The sequence below is a fragment of the Zonotrichia albicollis genome, chromosome 8 (genome assembly GCF_047830755.1).
Source record: "Zonotrichia albicollis isolate bZonAlb1 chromosome 8, bZonAlb1.hap1, whole genome shotgun sequence".
In the NCBI taxonomy this organism is placed as follows: domain Eukaryota; kingdom Metazoa; phylum Chordata; class Aves; order Passeriformes; family Passerellidae; genus Zonotrichia; species Zonotrichia albicollis.
In genome coordinates, this window is record NC_133826.1 from 10,850,992 (window position 1) to 10,872,797 (window position 21,806).

Consider the following 21,806-nt stretch of genomic DNA (forward strand, 5'->3'; position numbering starts at 1 on the left):
ATTACTCAGTTTACCAACAGCAGACAACAGTGCCTGTGCACTTGTAAACAGGCCAGGCAACTTGTTGAATACTGGTACATCTGTCTGTAGGAATCTTTTTCTCTTCCCTCATGCACCTCTCTCCGACTCTCATTGGGCTTCCTGCATCTTCAGGGAGCACAATTTCTTTAGAATAGCTAAAGACAGGATTATCTCAGGATAAACTGCCCTCCTGGTATCACTTTATTTGAATTACTGGATCTTCTGTTTAACACAAGACAACATTCAAGTATTTTGAGATCTTAACTGAATAAAGACAGTTCTGTCAGTGAAAATATTTACAGTAACCTCCCTAAATGAGACTGATTCCAGCTTCCTGAATCTCATTATGGTAAACTGGGCACTGCTGTGAAAGGGAAACAAAGAGGAGATGAATTAAAACAAACATGCAGAAACCCAAACAACTGCTTCAAGTGATGTTAATCATTACAAAAAACCTGTCAAAAGCATCCCTCTGACTGGCATCTGTCAAAACATCTCAGCAGTTCATCATCTCACAGCCACCACTTAGATGGAGACAGAGGGTGCATCAGTCAGCACTGCACATCTCACACAGCTCTGCATTTCTACGTGAATTATTCTGTAGCTCAGAGAACTCAGACATGGCTTGTTTCACAGGATTACTCTCCTCTTTCTCCTGGATGGTCTGGAACTATCATCATTCCCATATCCTCAGGGAGGGTGTGGTGTCTGGCAGCTAATTTCACAGAATGAAGTGCTGTTTCCCCCCCATGTTTTCAGTCCAACAACCCACAAAAGATGGCAAAAGACTGGAAATTAAGTCCTGTTAATATAAAGAGAAAAAACCCACCCAAACTATTAGCCTTGGTTTTTTAAATTTCCTGTCTGGACATGGTTTAGGAGTCCTCCAGCTATTCCAAATCCTAGTAATGCAGTACTGAAGAATGAACAATTTGCTTCCCAGAGAAGAGACAGAGCTCAGCATTTCAAACCCACACCCTCCATTAGCAGCAGGTGCCAGATCTGGAAGAATGAAGCAGAACAGTTCCTTCTTTCCTTTTACAAAATACATGATGACCACTTTCCTGCTAAAATACCTTCCTTACTGAGCACACGTGGAATTTTTGGCTGACAGGACAGATCTTCCACCAGGCTACTATGGTAGAGCAAGACCAACTACTTCTTTACAGATGTGTCTACTCAGACAAGTTTCTTCACCCTTGACACATGAGGAAACCCCTATGTGAAATGAGCAGTCACAGAGCAAAAGTAAACAAGCCCAGTGTTTATAAACTGTTTGGTATCCTGTTGTTCCATAAATAGTTGTTATTATTACCCAGGAGATCAGATCTGCCTTAAGGAGAAGAAATGCTTGGTACATGTACTGACAAAAATCCCCAACAAGGGGAAAAAACCAGAGAAATGTTGTGGTTTCCTTATTTTAGTTTTCTTTCCTTAACCCAGAACCTGTAAGCATACTTTGCCTCCTTCAAATTCTGGACATCCTTTCTCAGACGTTCCCAGAACAGCAGGAATAAGTCAGCAAGAGCAGACTGAGAGCTGGCCTGTTTAATCAGACCCTTGGGACCAGCATCTTCCTCTGCAGATGCCTAAACCCCACAGGCACTGTTTAAGAAACAAATCAAAAGCAAGAAAAGCTGGCCACCACTGGCTCTGAGAAGCTGCTTGTTTTGCCACAGGTTACACTAAGACTGCCTGGAGCTGTATACTGTATCCATGCATGAGGTTACACATTTACAAACAAATTGTTAAAACATAAACACAACTCCCAGGACAGATATACGCTGTGCTACTCATCCCTAATTCACTGCCTGGTGGACCAGCTGGTGTGGCTTTGAACATCCCTGAGGCCATTCCAAAGCTGGTGTTTTCTTTCCAAACTGGAGGCAAGACTCTCCCACCACAACAGCTGCCATCCTATGGACTTGCTCATGCTGAGGCCAGCCCAGGACAGCACATCATGGAGCCCAGGGATGGCTCCAGGGACAGGGAGATTCACTGGGTCACAAACAGCTTAAAAAAATAAAGGAAAAAAATATCCAAGCCCAGAAACAAACACTTCTGGTGGCTAACAGAGCATCACCTTCCATTAAAAGTACCAGAGACTCTTACTAACAGAGGCAAGCCCAAAGTAAATTAGATGCACAGACCTTTTCATCTAGGAGTAAAATCATTGTGGTTTTGTGCACTGGCAGAGTTATATATTCTTCTGGTTCCAGGTGTTCCAAGATCCCTCAGAATGTCACACATATTTTGATCTGTTTCATTCCAAGATAAATTAACTAACTTCTCAGCAATCTCTTTATCATACTGATAATACCAGTGTGAACATGAACCTAGGCTGGCACAGCTGATAAACAGATAAGAAACATGCTGAAATTGGTGTGACACAAATATCAGTTTAGAAAGGGGAAACCATATAAACCTCAAATCTTCTTTTCTCTTTTCCAAGAACTGTACAAGGCATGTTACTTGAAACTTGCATAATCCTGAAGTTTACATCAGTTATTTATGCTTGAAAGAAGAGCAAGTTAGCATGGCAGATGCAATGAGTTTCAGAGGAATTACAATTAAACGTTTCTCAAGAAAGCTGGACACAGTTTTTCTCATTTTCAGGCTGGACACTGGAGTAAGCTACAGCCCTGACTTGCACAAAGGAAGTTCCTGTGCAAGTAACTCAAAGAGCTTCAGGAGAAAAACGATGTGATCATTCTTAAATGTACAGCAGATTACACAAAAGGAAACAACTTTTACTGAATGCATGAATCTCCAGAATTTAGCAAGACGGAAGCAGGATAAGAACCCACAGTGTGCAATACAAGTGAAAGCTGCTATCCCACTGCAGTGTGTGGCAATGCCCTTGCCCTGGTTTCCAGCATTACGTGTATTGTTGTGATCCTGGGCAAACTTGGGAAACTACAGGAACTTCACCAAGTTGTTGTGATCCTGGCACTACTGCAACACTTACAGCACTGCTTTGATAGTATTTAGCAATTCATTTAGGGACTCAGCTCAGAATTGTAGTAAAGCTAGCAAGAAAATAGTTGCCAAAGGAGCTTTTGCTGTTCTCTCTGTGGTGGAGCCAGAGTTTCTACAACATTATCTGAACAATGTTCTCAAGTGACTTTTCAAAATGTTACAAAGAGAATTTATAATCTTTGCAGTTTTTACCTTCCTTTGCCTAATGTAGAATTGGAGGGTTCCCCAGACTGTTTCTAATTTGGTCTAATAATCTTGCATAAATTATCAGGCTGCCTTTTCATCCATATTCTTAGCCAAAGTACACTGGCTCAGTGACAGCATTTGCATGCACTGACACTCCTGAAATGTTTCAATAATAGAACAAAGTGAGCAGTAATAGAGGAGAGGGAAAGATAGAAGAGGAAAATAATTTGACTTGAAATCTACCCAAAGATAGGAAATGTGATGAAAGCCACCAGTAGGGAGTTCAGTAGGAACAATTATCCACTCTGGAATACAATTCAGAAAACTTTGAGGGAAGCTGCACATTTTTCTACAGCAAGAGGAAATCACCAGTGACATACAGAGTCTCAAAGATACCAAGGAACTTGTCGGGGCTCTGGGGAGATGGTGGCCCGAACCAATAAATATGGACCTTCAGAAGGGCAAAGTCAGAGTTTTGATTAAAAGAGATAAAAACATTTTCTTATGAGAATGTGAGGAAGAGAAAAGAAGGTAAGACTTGTATATCAAAACCACAGTGATATTACAGATTAACCTTCAAGCTCACTGATATTTTTCATATCTTGCATTCCATGCTCACTGATATTTTCCTTCATTCAGATGGATTTAGAACCTCAAGCAATCTTTCCTGCAAGATTTTCAAGATTTTCCTGGAAGTCAAACATTCTTGCTGGTATAGCTTTAAGGGCAGATGGGCCACAGCAACAGAGCCCAAACACACATGCACAATAAAATATGCTCATTTGGTAGCACAAATTAAGTTTATTGCTTCTATTACAATCTTACATGCTCACGCAAATATGGTTATTTATTTGTACATTTCAAATCTCTCCTTTCTTTTTTTTTTTTTTTTGTTAACAGTCCACAATTTAAAATAACGTCAGGATTCCTCAAAACAACAACAAGCAAAAAAAAAAGCCACCCTCAAAACAACCAAACCTGTCCTGTTCCCACTCTAACATATGATGCAGGGTACTCATATTAAAGCAAGAACACATATGCTCTGCATCATTTTTGAAGCCAGAAAGGCACATATTCAGTAAAGTCCCTGTGTCCATGTTCCAGCTTTCATTTTATAGTCTCACTTAGTTCCAAAGTCATGAAAAAGACTCTGAAGACATACTTTTCAGTCACAAAACCTGCACATCACGTGGATTCACATACTTCATTTTAAACTCTTGAGAGAGGTCAAACATGAAAGATTTTAGCATCAGAAGTGGCTCTGATACAGAATCTACTGTCATCATCAGCACGTGGGAATTGCATGTATAACTATATGCATTTGGTTAAAAATTAAAAATTCAACATGGGATAGAAAGAACAACGTACATGAACTGAAGGTGAAACCATACTTCTGTCTCCTGAGCATCAGCTCCCCACATCCCTGTCCTGGTGCCCAGAGCTTTTGTAGTGCCATCACCTCAGCTCTTCAATTCTCAGGCTGCACCCTTGGCAGGGTTTGTATAATGATATGGAAACTCCATAAACTGAACCAGTGAACTGGTCTGGATTTAAAATAATCTTGCACTAAATGAGTAGGTGATGGGGGAGGGAAATCTCATGTTCAGCTCTAAGGATTACTTTACTTACCCAGTTCATTGCACTGTGCACAGGCAGCTCTGCTCACTCAGGTGATGGAACAGCACAAACTCCTTAGGGATGCAGAAACAAAACCAGAGCCTTTTCCTTTTCTTTCCCTTTTTCTTTACATCTACTCTTACATTATGCCCTGTCTACTTCAACCTGACTGCAGCAGCGTGCACATCACCAGCAGTGAGGCAATGAGCCGCTGCCACTGAATTTTGTTTTGAAGTACAAAGTGTTTTGAGCTCCAGCTGGTCAATCAGTGCATGAATTTCAGAGCTAGCAGAAAGTTATGTGTCAGGATTCATCTGCTCCTCTCTGGAATTACATTCCCAAGCACTGTGCTCTACAATAAAAAATGAATGAAGGGAGTCTGCCACAGAGAAATTAAGTTAAATGACCACATTTTAAAGAAAGCTTTAGCTACCACCACTTCAGTACCACAGGTTTGCAACACTCTGGACATGAGTTAACAAATGCTGCTCCTTAATCCCAGCTTCCTCCTACAGACGAGGCAGGTGCAAGGGACTGAAGCAGTCAGGGTGTTGTAAAGGGCAATCCAATTGGCCCAGCTATAAATAGCACCAAGAGCTCAGACAACAATCCTAGTTTGAACACTGAAAGCAAACGTCTCTTAGCAGACTGTGCTGTATATTCACTAGAGCCAGCCTCTGCAAAAATATTTAGTGAGATAACATACCTGTCACCTTTAGGCCAAAGTATGAGAGATTTAAATATCTCAAAGGAGTCCATGACAATAAAACAAACATGGGAATTTTACCTGCTGCATACTCTGATCCCAATTGTCACTCAAAATCGACACTTTTTAAAATCATCCTCTTAGTAACTGCTTTCAAATTATATATAATACCTGACACACTAACTGCAGAGGTGAAAAAGCTGAGGAAGTTTTTCCAGAACCAACATATAAAGGAGAAAAAAAGCACCACTTCATAAAATTCACAAGGAAAGAAAGGTAGGAAAGTGCAAAATATTGCCTTTGCCAGCAGCAGCAGTGGAACAGCAGCTGACTGCATGGGAAGATGTGTTACTGGAAAAGCCACAGAGCTCTGCGTGGGGAGGTGCTACCCAGACACCAGAAGTGATTTGAGAGGGTGTGTGTTTTGGCTTGCATGTTTGTTTAGCCTGGGATTTACAAAACACAGAACAAGGAGGTGACAGGAGGTAAGGGTGAGCAGCAGCAGGCTTCAATCCCCTGGGCATGGCACAGGCAGGCTTTTAACAGCCTGGAGCTTGGACAAATGGAAAGCCCTGACAGCTCAAGTGACCAGGGCACCAACAACTCTTTCACCCTGCCTTTCTCCTCCTGTGAGTCTTGAACACTTTTAGCCACAGTTAACCAAGAAAATGAAGGAAATGGATGATGTTCAGTAATGCCTATCAGAAAATAGACCTGCATCAACTTGTCCCTTCAAATTCAAACCTCAATAATGCAACAATGATATTTTCTTAGTCTTTGATGTGGTGACAGGTGGGAGGTGTGATGAAGATTCCAGGTCAGCAGCTCAGCTTCCCCAAACATCCTTTTGGGCACTGGCACCTAGGAAGTTCCTTCCAGAGCTGTGATTACAGCAGTTACTGGGACTCCAAATGTAACTGTGAGCTCTGAAACCATCTCTGTCACCATCACACACTATTCCTAAATGAATGTACAGGCACAGAACAAGAGGTTTAAAGAAGGGACAGGGATTTGAGTACTCCCAATTCCCAGAATAGCATCAATCCTGTTTTGAAGGAAAGCAGAAAACTCTCACAGCAGTGTCTGGGACACAGGGATCCTGATTTTGTATATTCTAAAATATTAAGAGCTACAGTCCACTGCACCTGAGAAGACCCCAAGCTATGCAGCAGATGCACCACACTACAGTCAGGCAACAGTTTTGAATGCCTGTAGCAATCCTCAGTGGCACATTAATTATCCAGCCTATTTCTTCAGGAGCTCTCAGGAGCCACATGAAGCTGCCATCCTTCGCCTTCCTCTGCTCTCCTTAAATAGTTGATCACAGAGGAAGCAGCCATCACCTGCACTGACAGCCCCTAAGCACTGAGCTCGTGTCCTGTCACTTCAGTACAAGCCCATGTTGGGTATGGCAGTAATTCATGAGGCATGGAGACAGTCAGACATGCAGAAAGTCAATTCCAAGCAGAGGGTTAAAAAATTCTCTTTCTGGAATATTTTTTTTTCTGAATATCTAAACAACAAAGCAGAAATGTGCAGGATGGACAGATGCTATTGTGTGCCTGTTATAAGAAGAACAGCTTCCTGAAAGGAGATATGGAAATGAATGTGGAAATACTTAGGATCAGGGGACCATATTTTTAAATTATCCTGACTCCTACTAAAGCCCTTGCTGAAGCTCCATTTCCACCCAAAGTCCCTATCCCCCATTTGCATATAAAAATGGGGTTTTTTTCCCTAAAGCATAAAAACTGCAAAACCATATCTGTTAGAAAGAAACAGCAAAGAAATTTTACCAAGCTCTGATGTGAAGGAGACAGGAGTCTACACTCTAAAGAAAGGACTTCTGGTGCTGCCCTATCTATACTCCCCCAGCCTGTGGAAGTGGAGAAAGGCGCAGGAGTCCGTGACCTACAAAATCAAGGGGGAACTAAACATCAGAAAAAAAACCCACAGAAGAATGACTTCAGAGAAAGCCACTGAAATTTCTGTGGCTGGCATAAATCCGTGTCATGCACTCTCTGCTGATATGAAAGCTTTAAAATTTTTGAACTTTATGTACAAAGAAGCAATTCAGCATGAAAATATAAACCCAGAAGACTTTACAGGAGAGCTGTTTATTGTCTGAGTGATGAGCAGGCTACAGTATTGAAAAATAAGAGGGAGAAAAATATGACTGTAAAGAAGATACCAATTGCTAATCAATAGAAGTTCAAACCAGAATAATCAAACAAATCAGACTGATTTTATATCTGAAGTGACTTTAAAAGGTTTGTGATTCATATAAGGCTATTTCTTACCACCAATTGACTAGAAAATGCTTACAATCTTATCCTTGGTGCAAAAACAGTCTTATGTATCTGAATCACAAATCATAAATTCACTATTTTGGTCACAACACCAACAGATTTGTTGTGTATTGAACTTCTCCTTTCTCCCTTACTCTGAAATACTTTCAGATACTCTTTAAATAATTCTTTGCCATGTTCCCCTACCACACACAGATACACAAGTCTGCAGGCTGCAGACATTCCCTCTCTATTTACTGCCTCCTCCAATTTTTAGTATTAGCTGCCAAATTACTAGAGCTTGTGGTTGGAAAATTGCAGCTGAGTATTGAGTAGCTGAACTGTCCCAGGCTGGCATGTCAGCCACAAACTGTGGGCAGAGATCTCTTTTCTCATTTGATAAAGAATAGGGCATAGAAAGAGCTGTACACAGGCAGCATCGTTTCCACAGCAAGGCCAGACACGCAGGAGACTGCAGTGTTACCACTGCAAATACAAGTTAGTGCCTTCTACAAAAAGGTCAAAGCATTAACTCCAGACTCATAGGTGACCTCAGACCAACTAAAATAGTGTAATTCACTGAACATAGTAGTCTAATTCACCGACCTACTGATGCCATTCTACCAAACACACTTGCCATTTCCTTTGTATCATTCTGAAACCAGTAACTTCACTTCAGGCACTTTGAATCATTATCTGCTGTTGAGAGATTTGCAAGAGGCAAAATCTTATTGTCCTGGAAAGTGAGAAACTAGATAGCTCCTTCATTTACAGTGAGCAGCAGCCCAGCTGGCCTGACCTTACACTGAGATGCAGTTCTGGGATCAGGCACCCACTTCTCTTGGTGTGGAGCCATTGTCGTGACTCAGATTACAGCATGTTTTTCTGAAGCTATGTCACTCTCCTATCATTAAAAAACCCAGAAAATAAAGGCATGGGCACAAGGGATTAGATCAGCCATCCATTTTGTCCAACACCTGATGTCTGAGTCCATGGGACAACACTCCAGTAAAAAGCCTAAGAAAAAGGGACTACATCAAGCCACATGCTGCCCTCAACATCCATTTAGGATGTAACTTAAAGAGTTATGTACTTTAAGTATATAAAATATACTTTTAAAAATCTTTTGCCCACTATGGAGCCATTTGCAGAAAAATGTAACCGGAAATAACATGAAATAGCACTTACCTTTATTTATTTTAAACCCAGAGCACAATATTTGCATTTAATATCTCCAAATCTTGTCAAACCACATCACTCAGTACATTATACAGGCTTGTAAACACCCTCTGCTTGCTCTGCTTCACAGAGTAAAACTAAGGCACAACTAAGTCCACCATACACCTCAAAATATCAGATCAGTCTTCTCCACAAACACGATCTTATCTCTATCAGAAGTGAATTTGGGCTGCCATTTTCTTGTCCCACCACTTACCACTGTGAGATCCCTCTGACATTGCTCACAGTCAGCTTTCAGTCTTACCACCTGGAAAAATGTGTTAGTGCTTCATTATTCATCCTCCATTCCAGGTAGTTTATGAGCACTTGGAACACCAGAGATCCCAGCACACTTTCTTCCATAAGACTCCAGGAGTAACATCCCTGTACTGTCCAATCTTCTTATCTTTTCCATACAGTTTTCACTATTTACCTAGTCACTATCTAATCAGTACAGCATTACACCAGTTTAACTTGCCAAAAAATCTTTCAAACAGCAAATATTTGGTTGGTTTTGGGTTTTTGGGCATGGGTTTGTTTGCTTGGGGTTTTTTTTATGCATGTATTATGGGTTTTTTAAAGAAATCCAGATGTATTGTATTAGTTAAATCACCTTTATCAAATGCTGATCCAGTCATTGAAACACAAGCAGATTTACAGGGCAGAAGCTCCTGCTGCAAAAGCCAACTTGTCTCCTCTCTATCTGTGAACAAACACTAATGCTATTCTTTAATTTTAGGTTCTAAGAGGAGCCTGATACAGAAACCAGGCTTGTTCTTAGCTTCCACTTTCCCAAAGAACCCCCCAGACCCTTCTTGAAAAGCCCAGCACGTTTACTGATTTCATTCCTCCATTCTGAAACCAATTCAAGCAGTGATTACACACAACTGCGTGTAACTCGGCAACATCAACACCGAGCTCCTCACAAAGTGAGAACTTTTCCTAGCAATTCTTTGTGTTGGAATTCACTCCAAAACGTCAAGCTTCTGTCACATTCCCCCAGCCTGTCCCCTGGAAATGAAGGGTCCACAAGGGAGCTGTTCTGCAGTGAATAGCAATGCAAATAACTTCTCTGCACCAGCTTTACCTTCCCTCAGCTCACATGTAATATTAGGAACCTCTATCAGCTCATCGGGATCTCTGACAGGCTCTCTGCCTTTGACAGCCAGACAAAAAGCTTTATTATTTTTTTAAAGTCTCTACAAAGTTGTTCCTCAACATTTTTTTTGCTCTACCTCATTATGGTTTATATTTAACTTGCCAAAGTTAATGCTCTTTCCTATTCTCCTCATTTGGATACAACTTCTGCTTCAGAAAGATGACTTATTTCTAGGAGTCTTGTTTATTTTACTGTTTAAGCAAGTCGTTGTTCATTTTTGTGGCTTTTCTTCCATCTCTTATTTCCTCTCCCTTCTCACACTTTACCATTGAAACTGGACACAGTGGTCTAGAAATCTTGGATTGTGAGGTTTTGTATTTTAATTTTAAGTCAGTGTTTCGCACAAAATTCTCAACTTTTCTGCGCTCATATGAAATAGTGCTTAAGAAATGGTATTTTGTTAAGATGACATGAAGATTTCTCTGCCTGTTTCCAAGATAGAGGATTTTTTTTCTATCTTGAAGGTAAAATCTGTATTTGGTCCTCCCAGATGTTTTATTTCATGTTGGATATATTAACATATATTTTGTTGGACTGTGACCATTTAAATCAAGCAGTCCAGATTGTTCTTTAGAAATAACTGACCCTTTATTTAGTACTCACAACCTAGGATTTTTTCCAGATATTGATTATTGATGAAAGAATAAAGCATTGCTAGAATGAGAACTGATCAACTGAGGACCTCTTTAAAGCAAACAAACAAATGCTTAGTCTTTCTTTACCATCAGCCACATTTTGGTATTTCTCAGGCCATTGCTCTTTAATTCATCAAGCACTTGCTTATGCTTGCTAAAGTCTGAATTCTCATTTTTACCAGTAAAAAAGCATCAAGAACAGCTACATCCTCTGAGAAACATTTATTCTATTTCAACTATTTCCACCATATTTTGCCTATTCACATTTAAAATTGCACTAAAAAGTCAGGAACCTTAAAATGGGAAAACATTTATTCATTTCATTCATGCTTGAAAACAGCCAAACCAACTTTATCCAAATATTAAAAACACCCAACAAAAACACACATTTTACCACAAAGACCGCGCCTAAAAAACGTCAGTTGGAGAGATGATGGTTTCCTAATGACACAATCAACTGAAAACAGAAGCTAGAATAAAACAAATCATGCAGCTCCAATCTTTAAATGAACAGGCATGACAATTTGGCTTTAAGAGTTCTAAATATATTGAATACCTGGCTTGGTAATATTAACTTTCATCGTTCTCTGAGTACAAGGAAAGTTGCAGAGGAGAAGGAATTTTAAGTGCAGCTTGATTTTTCTTTCTAGAACTACTGGTCAGTCATCCTTACAGCAGAACTGGGAAAAATAATTAAATGTCCAACACTGAATTTAATTTGTAAAGAAATCAAAGACATCACAGGAAAAAAAGGCAACATTAGTCAAGTTTTAAGGTCCATGCTAAACAAGCACCTGAAGATAAATACCTGGTGAGTTGCTGTCTTTAAAACTGTCAATACAATTTTTCAATGTATGAACATTTCCTTCGACTAGAGACACATTTGTACCTCTTTGCAAGGAATTAGTTCAATGCAGTCATCTACTTGGAGGTGACTGAACAGAGATCTGCTAGCAGCTGCTGAGGGAGAGAATAAATATCACTTCAGATTCTTGGAGGCTAAAAAGCTCCTTCTCAAAGCCAAAGTATTTTAAAAATTAAAATAAGATTAATAGTTTTGTAATAATGAGTTCATTCTACTCTCTACTATTTACATTTAGCATGTACACAAACACAGATTTAAAAGCACTCACTTTCAGTTCTAGTATTTATACTCTACCCAGAGTTCCAAAATTCTCACAGAAGATAATACTGATAATTGTTTGGTTTACACTGGTGATGGAGAACTTCAGTGTTTTGTTTTGTTTTTAAGGCATGTCTCTAGTATCTACTGGTTACAAGGCAATGTCAGATGTATTTTTTTATTTTAAAAAAGCTTCCAGTCACCGTGCTTGTCAACAAAAACAAAGACAGAAGATACCACCAGTTTCAGGCTTGGATGGAAGGCCATGATCACTCAACCTAACCTTTAGATGCACAGGTCATGGAAATTCCCTCCTCAAAAGAAATAAAATATCTCCTTTGGAAAAGTGCCAGTTATGTTAAGAAGTCCACAATCTCTTTTGCCAAAGAGATCATTGCACTAAAGCATCTCTTCCACGTGAACAAGAAGCTTGTACAATGGTCAAACTGTTTGGTCAAATTTTCCATTCAATGCACCAAACTGAAATGCTTAAGCCTCAACAGATTATTGTTCCTGCCAATCTATCTTCTGAACTGTCTCCCAGCAATTCTACAATCTCCAGGTACCTGAGGGATGCTTTACCCTGTTCTCCCAAGAACAAAAAGCCCAAAATCAACCACAACAAAGCATCACACTTTATTATCTACTCCAGATAACTTAATCATGACCAAAGCTCCCCAAGCATTGCATCACCTGGTACTAGCAGTGAGCCTGACCACACGTTTGTATCATGCACTGACAACATAATTTGTTTCATTACTCAACACCCAGGAGTCTCTACTCTTTGAGCAAAGTCCTGGTCAGACTGAAGCCAACTAAGCCATTGCCACTGACCACTCAAATTGTCCAGAATTTCAGCACTGGTCTCTCCATGAACCAATCAAGAGACAGAGCAATGACACTTTTCAAGACAAACTCTGCCTATCACCCACCTTGGAGGATGAGAAGTCGTCGGGGGAAGTGGGGAAAAACTCCCACAGTGATTACTTACTTTGGGAAGATGACAGTCATGAGCGCTGATGCATAGCCTGGCTTGCACATTCCCTCAGAGAAATTGGCATACTTTGATGCTAGTTCTGGAGGCCTGTGAAAAAACAAGCACAGAATCAGGACTCTCCTGGCTATGAACTAGTTTTTGCAATCATCCAAGTAATTTTTCTCCTCACAGCTTTGCAGAAAAGAGCCACAGGGAGTAACTGCAAACACAGACCATTATTTATTTGTTGCACTATGGCATCACAGAAGAACAACAAAAAAGCAGAGAGGTAAAGATATCTGAAATACCACTAAATCACTAGTTTTGCTGAAAGATTTTCATAGCTAGCAAGGTAAAGCTCATGGAAGAAAAATATCAATAATCATTTTAGACTTACACCTTTCAAAAGGAAAAAAGACATAAACAGCACTATGCTTTGGCCATTTTTCTAAGTTATGATCGAAGTTAAAATTATAGAAAAGTATTATTTAGAAGATTACTTGAAGATAGTTTCAGGAATTTGAAACAAAGCTTCAAGCAGTATTGGCAGGGTATCATCAAGGGATGAGTGATTTCAGGATTTGGAACAGATGACATTGCTGTTTCTTTGTTGAGGTGTGTCTTAATTCAGCTTGGCTATTGACTCTTTGGCCAAATTTAGAATATATGGGTGTTTCTTCATTCAGTTTCTGTACAGAAACAAGAGTAGCAACTCAATTAAATATATTTCAGTCCAGCACATGCATTTACCATAGGTCTACTGAGTTACGTGAAAAAAACCTTTAATTTTGTGTCCCCTGTTAATCACCTGCAAAATTTTTACGTTAATCCATTTCATTAAAGCATTACAAGGGTCATTAATTCACTTGTGCTTTCAAAGTAACATTAGATATCTTAGTGTCTGTCACAATATGAGGATTGTTAATTTTCCTTCAAAGAACAACCAAGAAAGCATTTACAGTTCCATGCTCAACATTCAGTGGAAGCTGCAAAGACTCATCAATAACACTGTTCTTGCTGTATCATTATCAGCAACAGGCAAGTAATGAAAGGTTTCTTCCTCCAGTTCAACAGTAACACTCAAATGAAGATGACAGGGCAGCCCCACAGAGTAGAACCACAAAATCAGTTCTGAAGAGTCTGTTATTATCCCAATCATGTTCTTTCCCAGGCATCACCATTATCACTTAACCAGCAAACTACTACTACCTGCAATGAATCTGGATTCAGACTTTCAAAATTACATATAGGCAGAACAATAACTCCATGCTGAACTGGTAGTATCTATTTTTCTTATACTGGTCTTGCATTACCTCTCAAGAGGCCAGCAGCCAGTTCCAAATGGATGGACAATAGAAGGACAATTAATTTTACAACTAGCTGCATGGAGTATAAAACCTACTCCTAAACTGTAGGGGAATGGTCTCTCTGTATAGAGACCCCCTGCAATTCTGCATATATACATACATACAGAACCTCTGTGGCTCTTAAAGAATAAACTCTATTTCTGCTGAATAAAAATCTAAACCTTCAGCAGCTGGAAGAGAAAAGAAACTAGAGAATATCAATAATCATTGTAAGTATTTAATTTTGTAAGATCTTTTAAGTTAAAAAGCACCATAAAAGGCTTAAGAACACAGATCCTATTTAATTCTGCCACAGATATCCTGCATGGTTATGGTCCAAATATGCAGTATTTTATTATGAAAATTCCTCATCTGTAGGATGGAAGAAGAATACATTTGGCCACTTACACTGCCAATCATTTACAATCAAGTATAGATATCCCTAAAATGTAGGATATAGACATGGAGAGAAAGGGAGAGGTGCAATATTATCTAGCACAACCCAAATCCATGAGTTTGGTTTCCATAGGTGAGGATGTGATACCATAATACATTTCTTAAATGTATTATGTACAAATGTATAAAATGTACATAAATGTATAAAACATCTGAGAAATGAGTATCCAAAATTATTTGCATTCTTATGCCAGTCAGGATCTCTTTATAAATAGGTACATGAAGGACTGACAAAACAAAAGGCTTTAATGATGCTAAGGTATATTGTATCCCCTTCTGACACAGACAAAAGGGACAGCAGGATGTATTGATCACAGCTTGTTGAAGCATTTCAGATATGAAGAAATGGGGGAAATTTTAACTTTTTTCAACCGAATCTAAGCTTGCTAGAATTTTCATCTTTAGGCAAAGTACAGAATCCCCTATTACCAAAACCTCCAAAAGCAAGTAGAAAGCAACTGGAATTTATCTGCAGCCACCACAGCAGTGAGTCATTGCTGGCAAACTTGTATAACTATTTCAACAGCAGGACTGTCTCAAATGACCTCAGTGGTCACACAAAATATCTTGAGCCACAAACACAGGCATTTTTCTCTTTTCTGATTTAATGGTGCTTTCATTATCAAATTAAAACATCACTCAGATGCCCATCATGGTGTTTCTGCACAAGAATAGCAGGCTGGGACCCTCCTGCATGTGAGCCCCCCGCCTGCCAATCGCTGCATACTGATGGAGGGGAGCTGTCAGTACAAACCCACAAAGACTCCCAGAGCTGCTAAAGCCCCCAGGCCGAGCTGTTAACATTTCTTGGATGTGATGAAGTTCATGATCCAAAGTGCCAGAGGCAGAACAGTTCTCTAAGCCAACCATAGCTGCCATCTCATATCATTCAACATTTGCTCATCTCCTTTCTTGGTGCCGCATTTTGAGTCACCAAGCTACAGAAAACTAGAAAGGGGCACTCTACATTTTAAATCCATTTAGGGACATGTTTTATTTGTTCAATCTCTTTGAAATAGGCACTGCATACTGTCACTGCCAACATGCTTGTAATGATAAGCTCCTAGTAGGTGTAACCCAGAGCAAATTTAGAGTAGGGTTGGTGCAGCCTTGCTGTTTACCAGATGAAGCTATCCAAGTTGACTTCATTTTAGATACACACATTTGCTTTGTGGGTATTTTTCCCTGCGAGATCCACAAATCTTGCAGAGATCAGTGTTCCACAAATCAGGGTGTAAAACATCCTGCATGAAGCATCCCATAGAGTACTACACATCTTTCAAACAAATCCAACTTTGAAAACTACACTGTGTTTGTAGCTATGTGGTTCTGTAATAAAAGGACTGCACAGAACTCAAGTCTACAAATGAACATCTCCTCTGTATTTGATGACAATGTATCTACTACACTGCTGCATATATTGGTGCCTCTTTGACAATGCTTTTATTTCCAAACGGGAAAACTAAAAACTTTTACTTTCTTAGTGCTTTAGAAGCTAGTAAATAGCTTCATCTCACTAGCCCCATTACTGAGCCTGGACTCCAAGGCCACCCTGAGAAGCCAGCCAGCCAGAACCATAGTGACACTTATGACAGAAGGGTGCAAATCTCCCCTACATCTTCCAGGTCCAGATACATTATTCCAGCTCTCAATGCTCATGTTCACTCTGGGCTGAGGTAGCTAAAGAGCTAGTAGAGACATCAGAAATAATGTAATTAGATGACACTGTGGACCCTTTAAATTTTGCTCAGATTTTGTGCAGGAAAAACCCAGTAAAGTAAAAAATTTCTCCAGAATAAATGAGAAAAACAAGTCACAGGCAGTAACTGTAAACATCTGCTGTTTTTAAACAAGTGCCTGCATGAGGGTGAAGTTAAAGGGAAGTAATTGGCTTATTCCACTGAAGAGAAAATGCACTCTTGTTTTTTTTTCTGACTTTTCTCTTATGAGACCAGCACACATCCTGAATTCTTATGATATTCTGTGCTTCTCTACACTGTTATGTGGACATCAATCTCAACAAAATTTCACAATTTGGATAAGTTAAAAATCCAGCTGCTTTCAGAGGATTTAGAAAAAGTAACAAGATTTTCCTTCTGCTTGCGTTTGGCAGATGTGTGTCTCCTTTTAATCTCAAATATGAAAACGTCACCATGGTTAATTCCTTCATCGTGTCCTGATCAGGGACAGCATGTCATCCTCACAGACTGGAATCTAAATCCTTTAAAAAAAAGAAATTAGTAATACAACTCAGTGTTTAGATTACTAAAAAAATGGCCACAACTAGGCTCATGTAATTGAATATTACAAAATCTGCTTGAAGAGACATATTTTGATGCTTTGCCTTTCACATGGAATTTCAACTGCAGCTTGTAAAAATCAAAAAACTTCATCCACTTGAGATCATCTTATTTGAGGACTGATGTCTCTTCCTGTTACTCTTGCACACAAAATATATGAACTGATACATTTCTCAAACAAGGAAAAGGAGTCCTTGGCAATGTGCTCTCTGGGCTGATCCTTCTCCTTGGGGTCTCTTTCTCTTTGGTTCAAAATAACCTGGGTCTTATGCCTACACAGTAGCTCTACAAAGCTTTTGTCACGATACATGAAGAATGAATAGGAGATGGAATGAGAACATGAAATGAAGGCATGTAAAACATAGTGAGGTATTATGGAACAACAATGAAATATTAGTATATAATTTGGCACATCACTAAATCAAAGCAGTTCATGAGACTGAGATCCCATAGCTATACCCTGTAAGATTCAGAGCATTTAAATTTAGGTAGGACTCCCTGGTTCAGACATATCCACCATATCCAGTCACGGCTCAGTGTTGGCCAAAGGACAAGTTTGTACACTCCTGGAATAAAACTTGCAGTTCAGTTTCCCTCAGTTACTGCCACTCAGCCTGAGGAAGAGAAGTCATTTACATTCACCTCCAGGGTAGTCAATCCCATACACGAGGGCAATGAAAAATGCATCTCCACCTCTGCCTTCTTAAGTAGAGGTGTGAGCATCATGTCACTCTGTGGAACCTCTTTGAGTGAAGACACCACCACAAAACCCTCCCCTGGGTACATGGCTGGAGATCCACATTCACCTGTATGGCTTGGGAAACACTGAACCTGAATTTTAAGAAGCTCCAATTACAGTTCTTACAAGTTTGCAAACTTGGGTTCAAAGCATTACACAGCCTGATCATTTGATATTTGCTATTTTCCAGCTGAGGAAAAAGTAAACAAATGAAAGGAATGAATAGATAGAAGAGGAAAATCAAAATGCTTACATTGAAAGAGATAGGAACTGCATCTACTGCCCTATAGCCAGCAAAATAAATGTAAATATTTTAAATGTCACTCCAGTATGTAAGCAAATTCCTCAGGGAGGTTGTATGGCCAAATAAAAGGAAAGATGATCCAAATCCCTGTCTCTAAAATGACACGATGAATGGCTAATTCTGCTTCTCTATCAAGAGCTGTGGCTTCTCACAAAATTAATTTACAAGGATAATCAACACATAGTTCTATTTATTTATTTGGACTACTCAAGAACAGCAGCTGAAGAAGATTAGGTTACATTAAACTGGCCCAGGAAAACAAAGTTTTGAAGACATTTCGCCAAAACCCATGACCTACCTTCACATCCCTGAAGGAAGAGGTGACATGAAGGCAATTCTGCCCTTGGGAAGTGCAGGGCAGGCAGAGGGGCAGGGACAGCTCCGAGCAGTGACACTGAAATGCCACTCACCCTCTGAAATGCCATCTTTGCACCAACACACTGAAAGGGTTTCCACCCACAAAAAAGTCATGAGGATCCTACTTCCTTACTAAATTACATTCCTGGTCTTTGCAATAGTAGAAATTAGACCACTAGGCAGAAGAAATAACTTCAGATTAGTCTCAGCCGTGCTAAATACATAAACATCTTAAGAAATACAGCTGTAAGTGATTTTTCTATCAGAAAGGAATATCTCATTGTACCATCCCTTATAGTTCCAAGGACTAATAACCCTGCCTGGAGCTTCTCAAGTAACAACCTTTTATCAACACCTAAAAAAGTGTTGGGATTCTTGTGGAAAAAAGAATTAAAAGCTTTCAAGGTAGACAGTTTTTATTTGTTTAAGTAAGTAAATAAAGAAACAAAATCCTGACGCTAACGATAAACAGATTTAAAGGATGAAGATAAGAAATACAACTAAACTCCATGGCACATTTTGTATGTGACCTCATGCTGCATACTCCTCCAAGATTGAGTAATATCCCTGATCTCCCAATCTCCTTTGGTTTCTGTAAACTTGCCCTTAAAAAAAAAAAAAAAAAATTGTTTTGGTCACATCTTACCTTCAAGACTAGTAGCCCAGAGAAAAAGCAGAATTGTGTTAAATAGACACAGATGAGGACCAAAGAAAACAGTCCATTTCAGGCTTGTTTGTGTTTTTAAAGAAACATGGAAAGGAAAAAACAGCTGGCTAGAATACCAATTATTAGACTAAACAAAAAGCATGAACTCCAGAAATTTTAATTTCTCAGAAGGCAGTTGTTTACCAAAGAAAGACAAAGAAATGAAGAAGACTGCTCCCCGAGTTTTTGATTATTTACTAATCTTTGGACAAAAAACATATAACTTAATAATGAAGCAACTTGCTGACAATCAACACAATTTCCCAATGTATAATACTAGACTTTTATCTATTCTAGTTTCCGTAAGTCCAAAATTGCTGGGTTTCCATCCTCAGGGATAAGTATCAGCATTCTGGTTTTGCAGATAGGAGACAAAGATAACCTACTGGAGGATAACCACACTGTTTGGAGGTGGGATGTGTTAGGACTCAGTAGCCAATAAAAACTCTCTCAGCAGTCAGTTGGGATTCCTAGCTCAACTCCTGTTTCAAGCACCTTCTAAAGAATGTCTCTGTTTCTCCAAAGCCAGGAGCTAGAGTGCACTCTGATATATTAGGCTATGTATTCTCAAAGCCTGCAGAAACTAAATGCTGAGATTAGATTTAGTTTAGATAGATTAGATTTAGTTTAGTTTAGATTAGCTATTTAAATGCCTCTTAAAAACCACTGTTAGTGCAATGGCCATAAAAAATGAAGCAACTACAAGCCCAATAGGAAATAAAATGCTCACCTATCACATCAATTTTTACCAAACAAAGGAATGAAGGAAGGTAAATTACAGTGTCATAATTTTGTTGCTGTAACCCATAAATCTTCCTCACCAACACTCATCTATTACATCTACAAATAGGCAATGCTTTCTTTGGACAGGGAACAGGGTTTTTCTACTTGTAGTGTAATGAACTCAGCAGTGTAGGTCCAGAAGAGACAAACAAGTGCTAAAGAGATTAGAATAAATAATTCAATCCAATTAGAATCCAGGAATCCTCTGCTCAAACTAACAGGAATCAGTACATCTGAAAACAAAGATACTTCCCCAAAGCCTAAAGCTATGGGGAGAAAAAAGGTCACCTAAGAATTCCTGGAGCAGCACAGCCAAAATTACAGTTGTATGTCTGTGGATAATATACTTGAGTAGATCTGAGTGTCAAAATCCAGTGCTTAGCAGTTCTAAATGCCAGATGAGAACATCAGTCTCACTAAGGTTTTAATCACCAAATCTTCCTTCAGAAAAATGTAGTTCATTTCATTGTAGAATGAACCAGGCTATGGACTCAGCATTTTGCTAGGTGTAGGGCACAGCAGAATAATATGGAATATGTCCACCATGATTTATTATTCACTATTTCCTGTATCATTGAAACATCAAGCATAATTACCCTGAAGATTGTAAAACAGACAAAAGGAAGCACTTGTATAACACACAGTTAATAAGCAGATTTTTCCACATCAGTATGTTACCAGACACCAGATATATAAATGGGATCAAAAGCTATTAAGAGGTTTAACAACATCCCTAACTTGGGAACCCTAAAGCTTCCTCCCCTCAGAAGCTGGAGAGCAGAACTGGAGCAAGGACAGTGTCACAATTGTGTATTTTTCTCCTTCCCTAAACCTGGGGAGCACTTTGAGACAAGATATTGGAGCAGGTGACTCTTTGGTCTGGCCATTTTTATTTTCCAAAAGAAGTTCAACCCTTTCTGTTGCAGCAGCAGATCTATTGCACAGACAGCTGGAAGAGACCAAACCTTAGGGGAACGAACTCCACTTGGAAAGATCTCTCTCAGCAACTGACAGAGATGGAAATCTAACACGAACACTTCACAACATCCTCCCTTTTCAGTTTCTTCAGTAACTTTCCAGGGCTAAGGGTGATAAAAGCTGCCCTTTAAACTCTTCTTTGGACAGCCTGGGAAAAAATAACAACTTAACTCCTCTAAACAAAAGAAAAAGCCAACTTGATATGGCAAGGGTGTTTCCCCCCCTCTCCAGACTGGGCTGAAATTCAGAGAAAAAAACCACTGGTCAGTGAATAAAGTGCTCTAGATGGTATGCAGAGGTGACCTCACAATTGGGGAATGTGGTTTAACAGTAGTTTTACAAAATGCTGTATATAGTCATGAGGTTTTGAATATTCCTCACCCCTCTTTCTGAAACAGTAGTCCAAAAAAGGCTGTCTCCACTGACCTATATTAGAGACAGATGTCATGAATTCAAGCAGACATCAATTAACTTAGTAAGTACCACACTGAAATCTTAAGAAGAAGAACACTACAGGAGGAAAAATGTTTCCTCCAGAAACTTTGCTGTAAATACAGAGCACAACCCTGTCCTGGAAGAACCCTTGCAATTACTGTGACTAAAAGTGCCCTCACAAAACTAAACAAAATCCAAACTGCTTTAGGGAAAATAGAGAATAGCTGCAACCTTTAACAGTAAGAACAGCTGCAGAATCACTAAGATCAAAAAAGCCCTGCTGTTTACTCCATACATTGTTCTAGTGAATGTTCTTCTGCTAAGATAAATGCCTTTTTTTTCCTTCCTTGGCTTCAAAGAGCAGCTGTTTGTCTGAAAAGGCTGCCTAACCAACTGCCCAAACTGCCATAGGTAAGCACCATGAGTCAGAGAACTCAATAAAATTTGTCTCAAAGAACTGTGAATAGTCCAATTAATCAGACTGTCCTTCATCT

At 39.4% G+C, this 21,806-nt stretch overlaps 1 protein-coding gene across 15 annotated transcripts in view; it reads right to left on the minus strand.

Moving 5' to 3' along the window:
• The window catches only part of ST3GAL3 (ST3 beta-galactoside alpha-2,3-sialyltransferase 3), a 180,772-nt gene that overhangs the window by 93,198 nt on the left and 65,768 nt on the right, over positions 1–21,806 (minus strand). For all 15 annotated transcript variants that reach the window (XR_012581286.1, XM_074545926.1, XM_074545929.1 and 12 more), the window contains one exon: positions 12,924–13,016. Coding sequence is in view for 14 of the 15 variants with exons in the window: in XM_074545926.1 (XP_074402027.1) it covers positions 12,924–13,016 (93 nt within the window). In the remaining variant the exon portion in view is untranslated. The remainder of the gene's footprint in view (positions 1–12,923; positions 13,017–21,806) is intronic.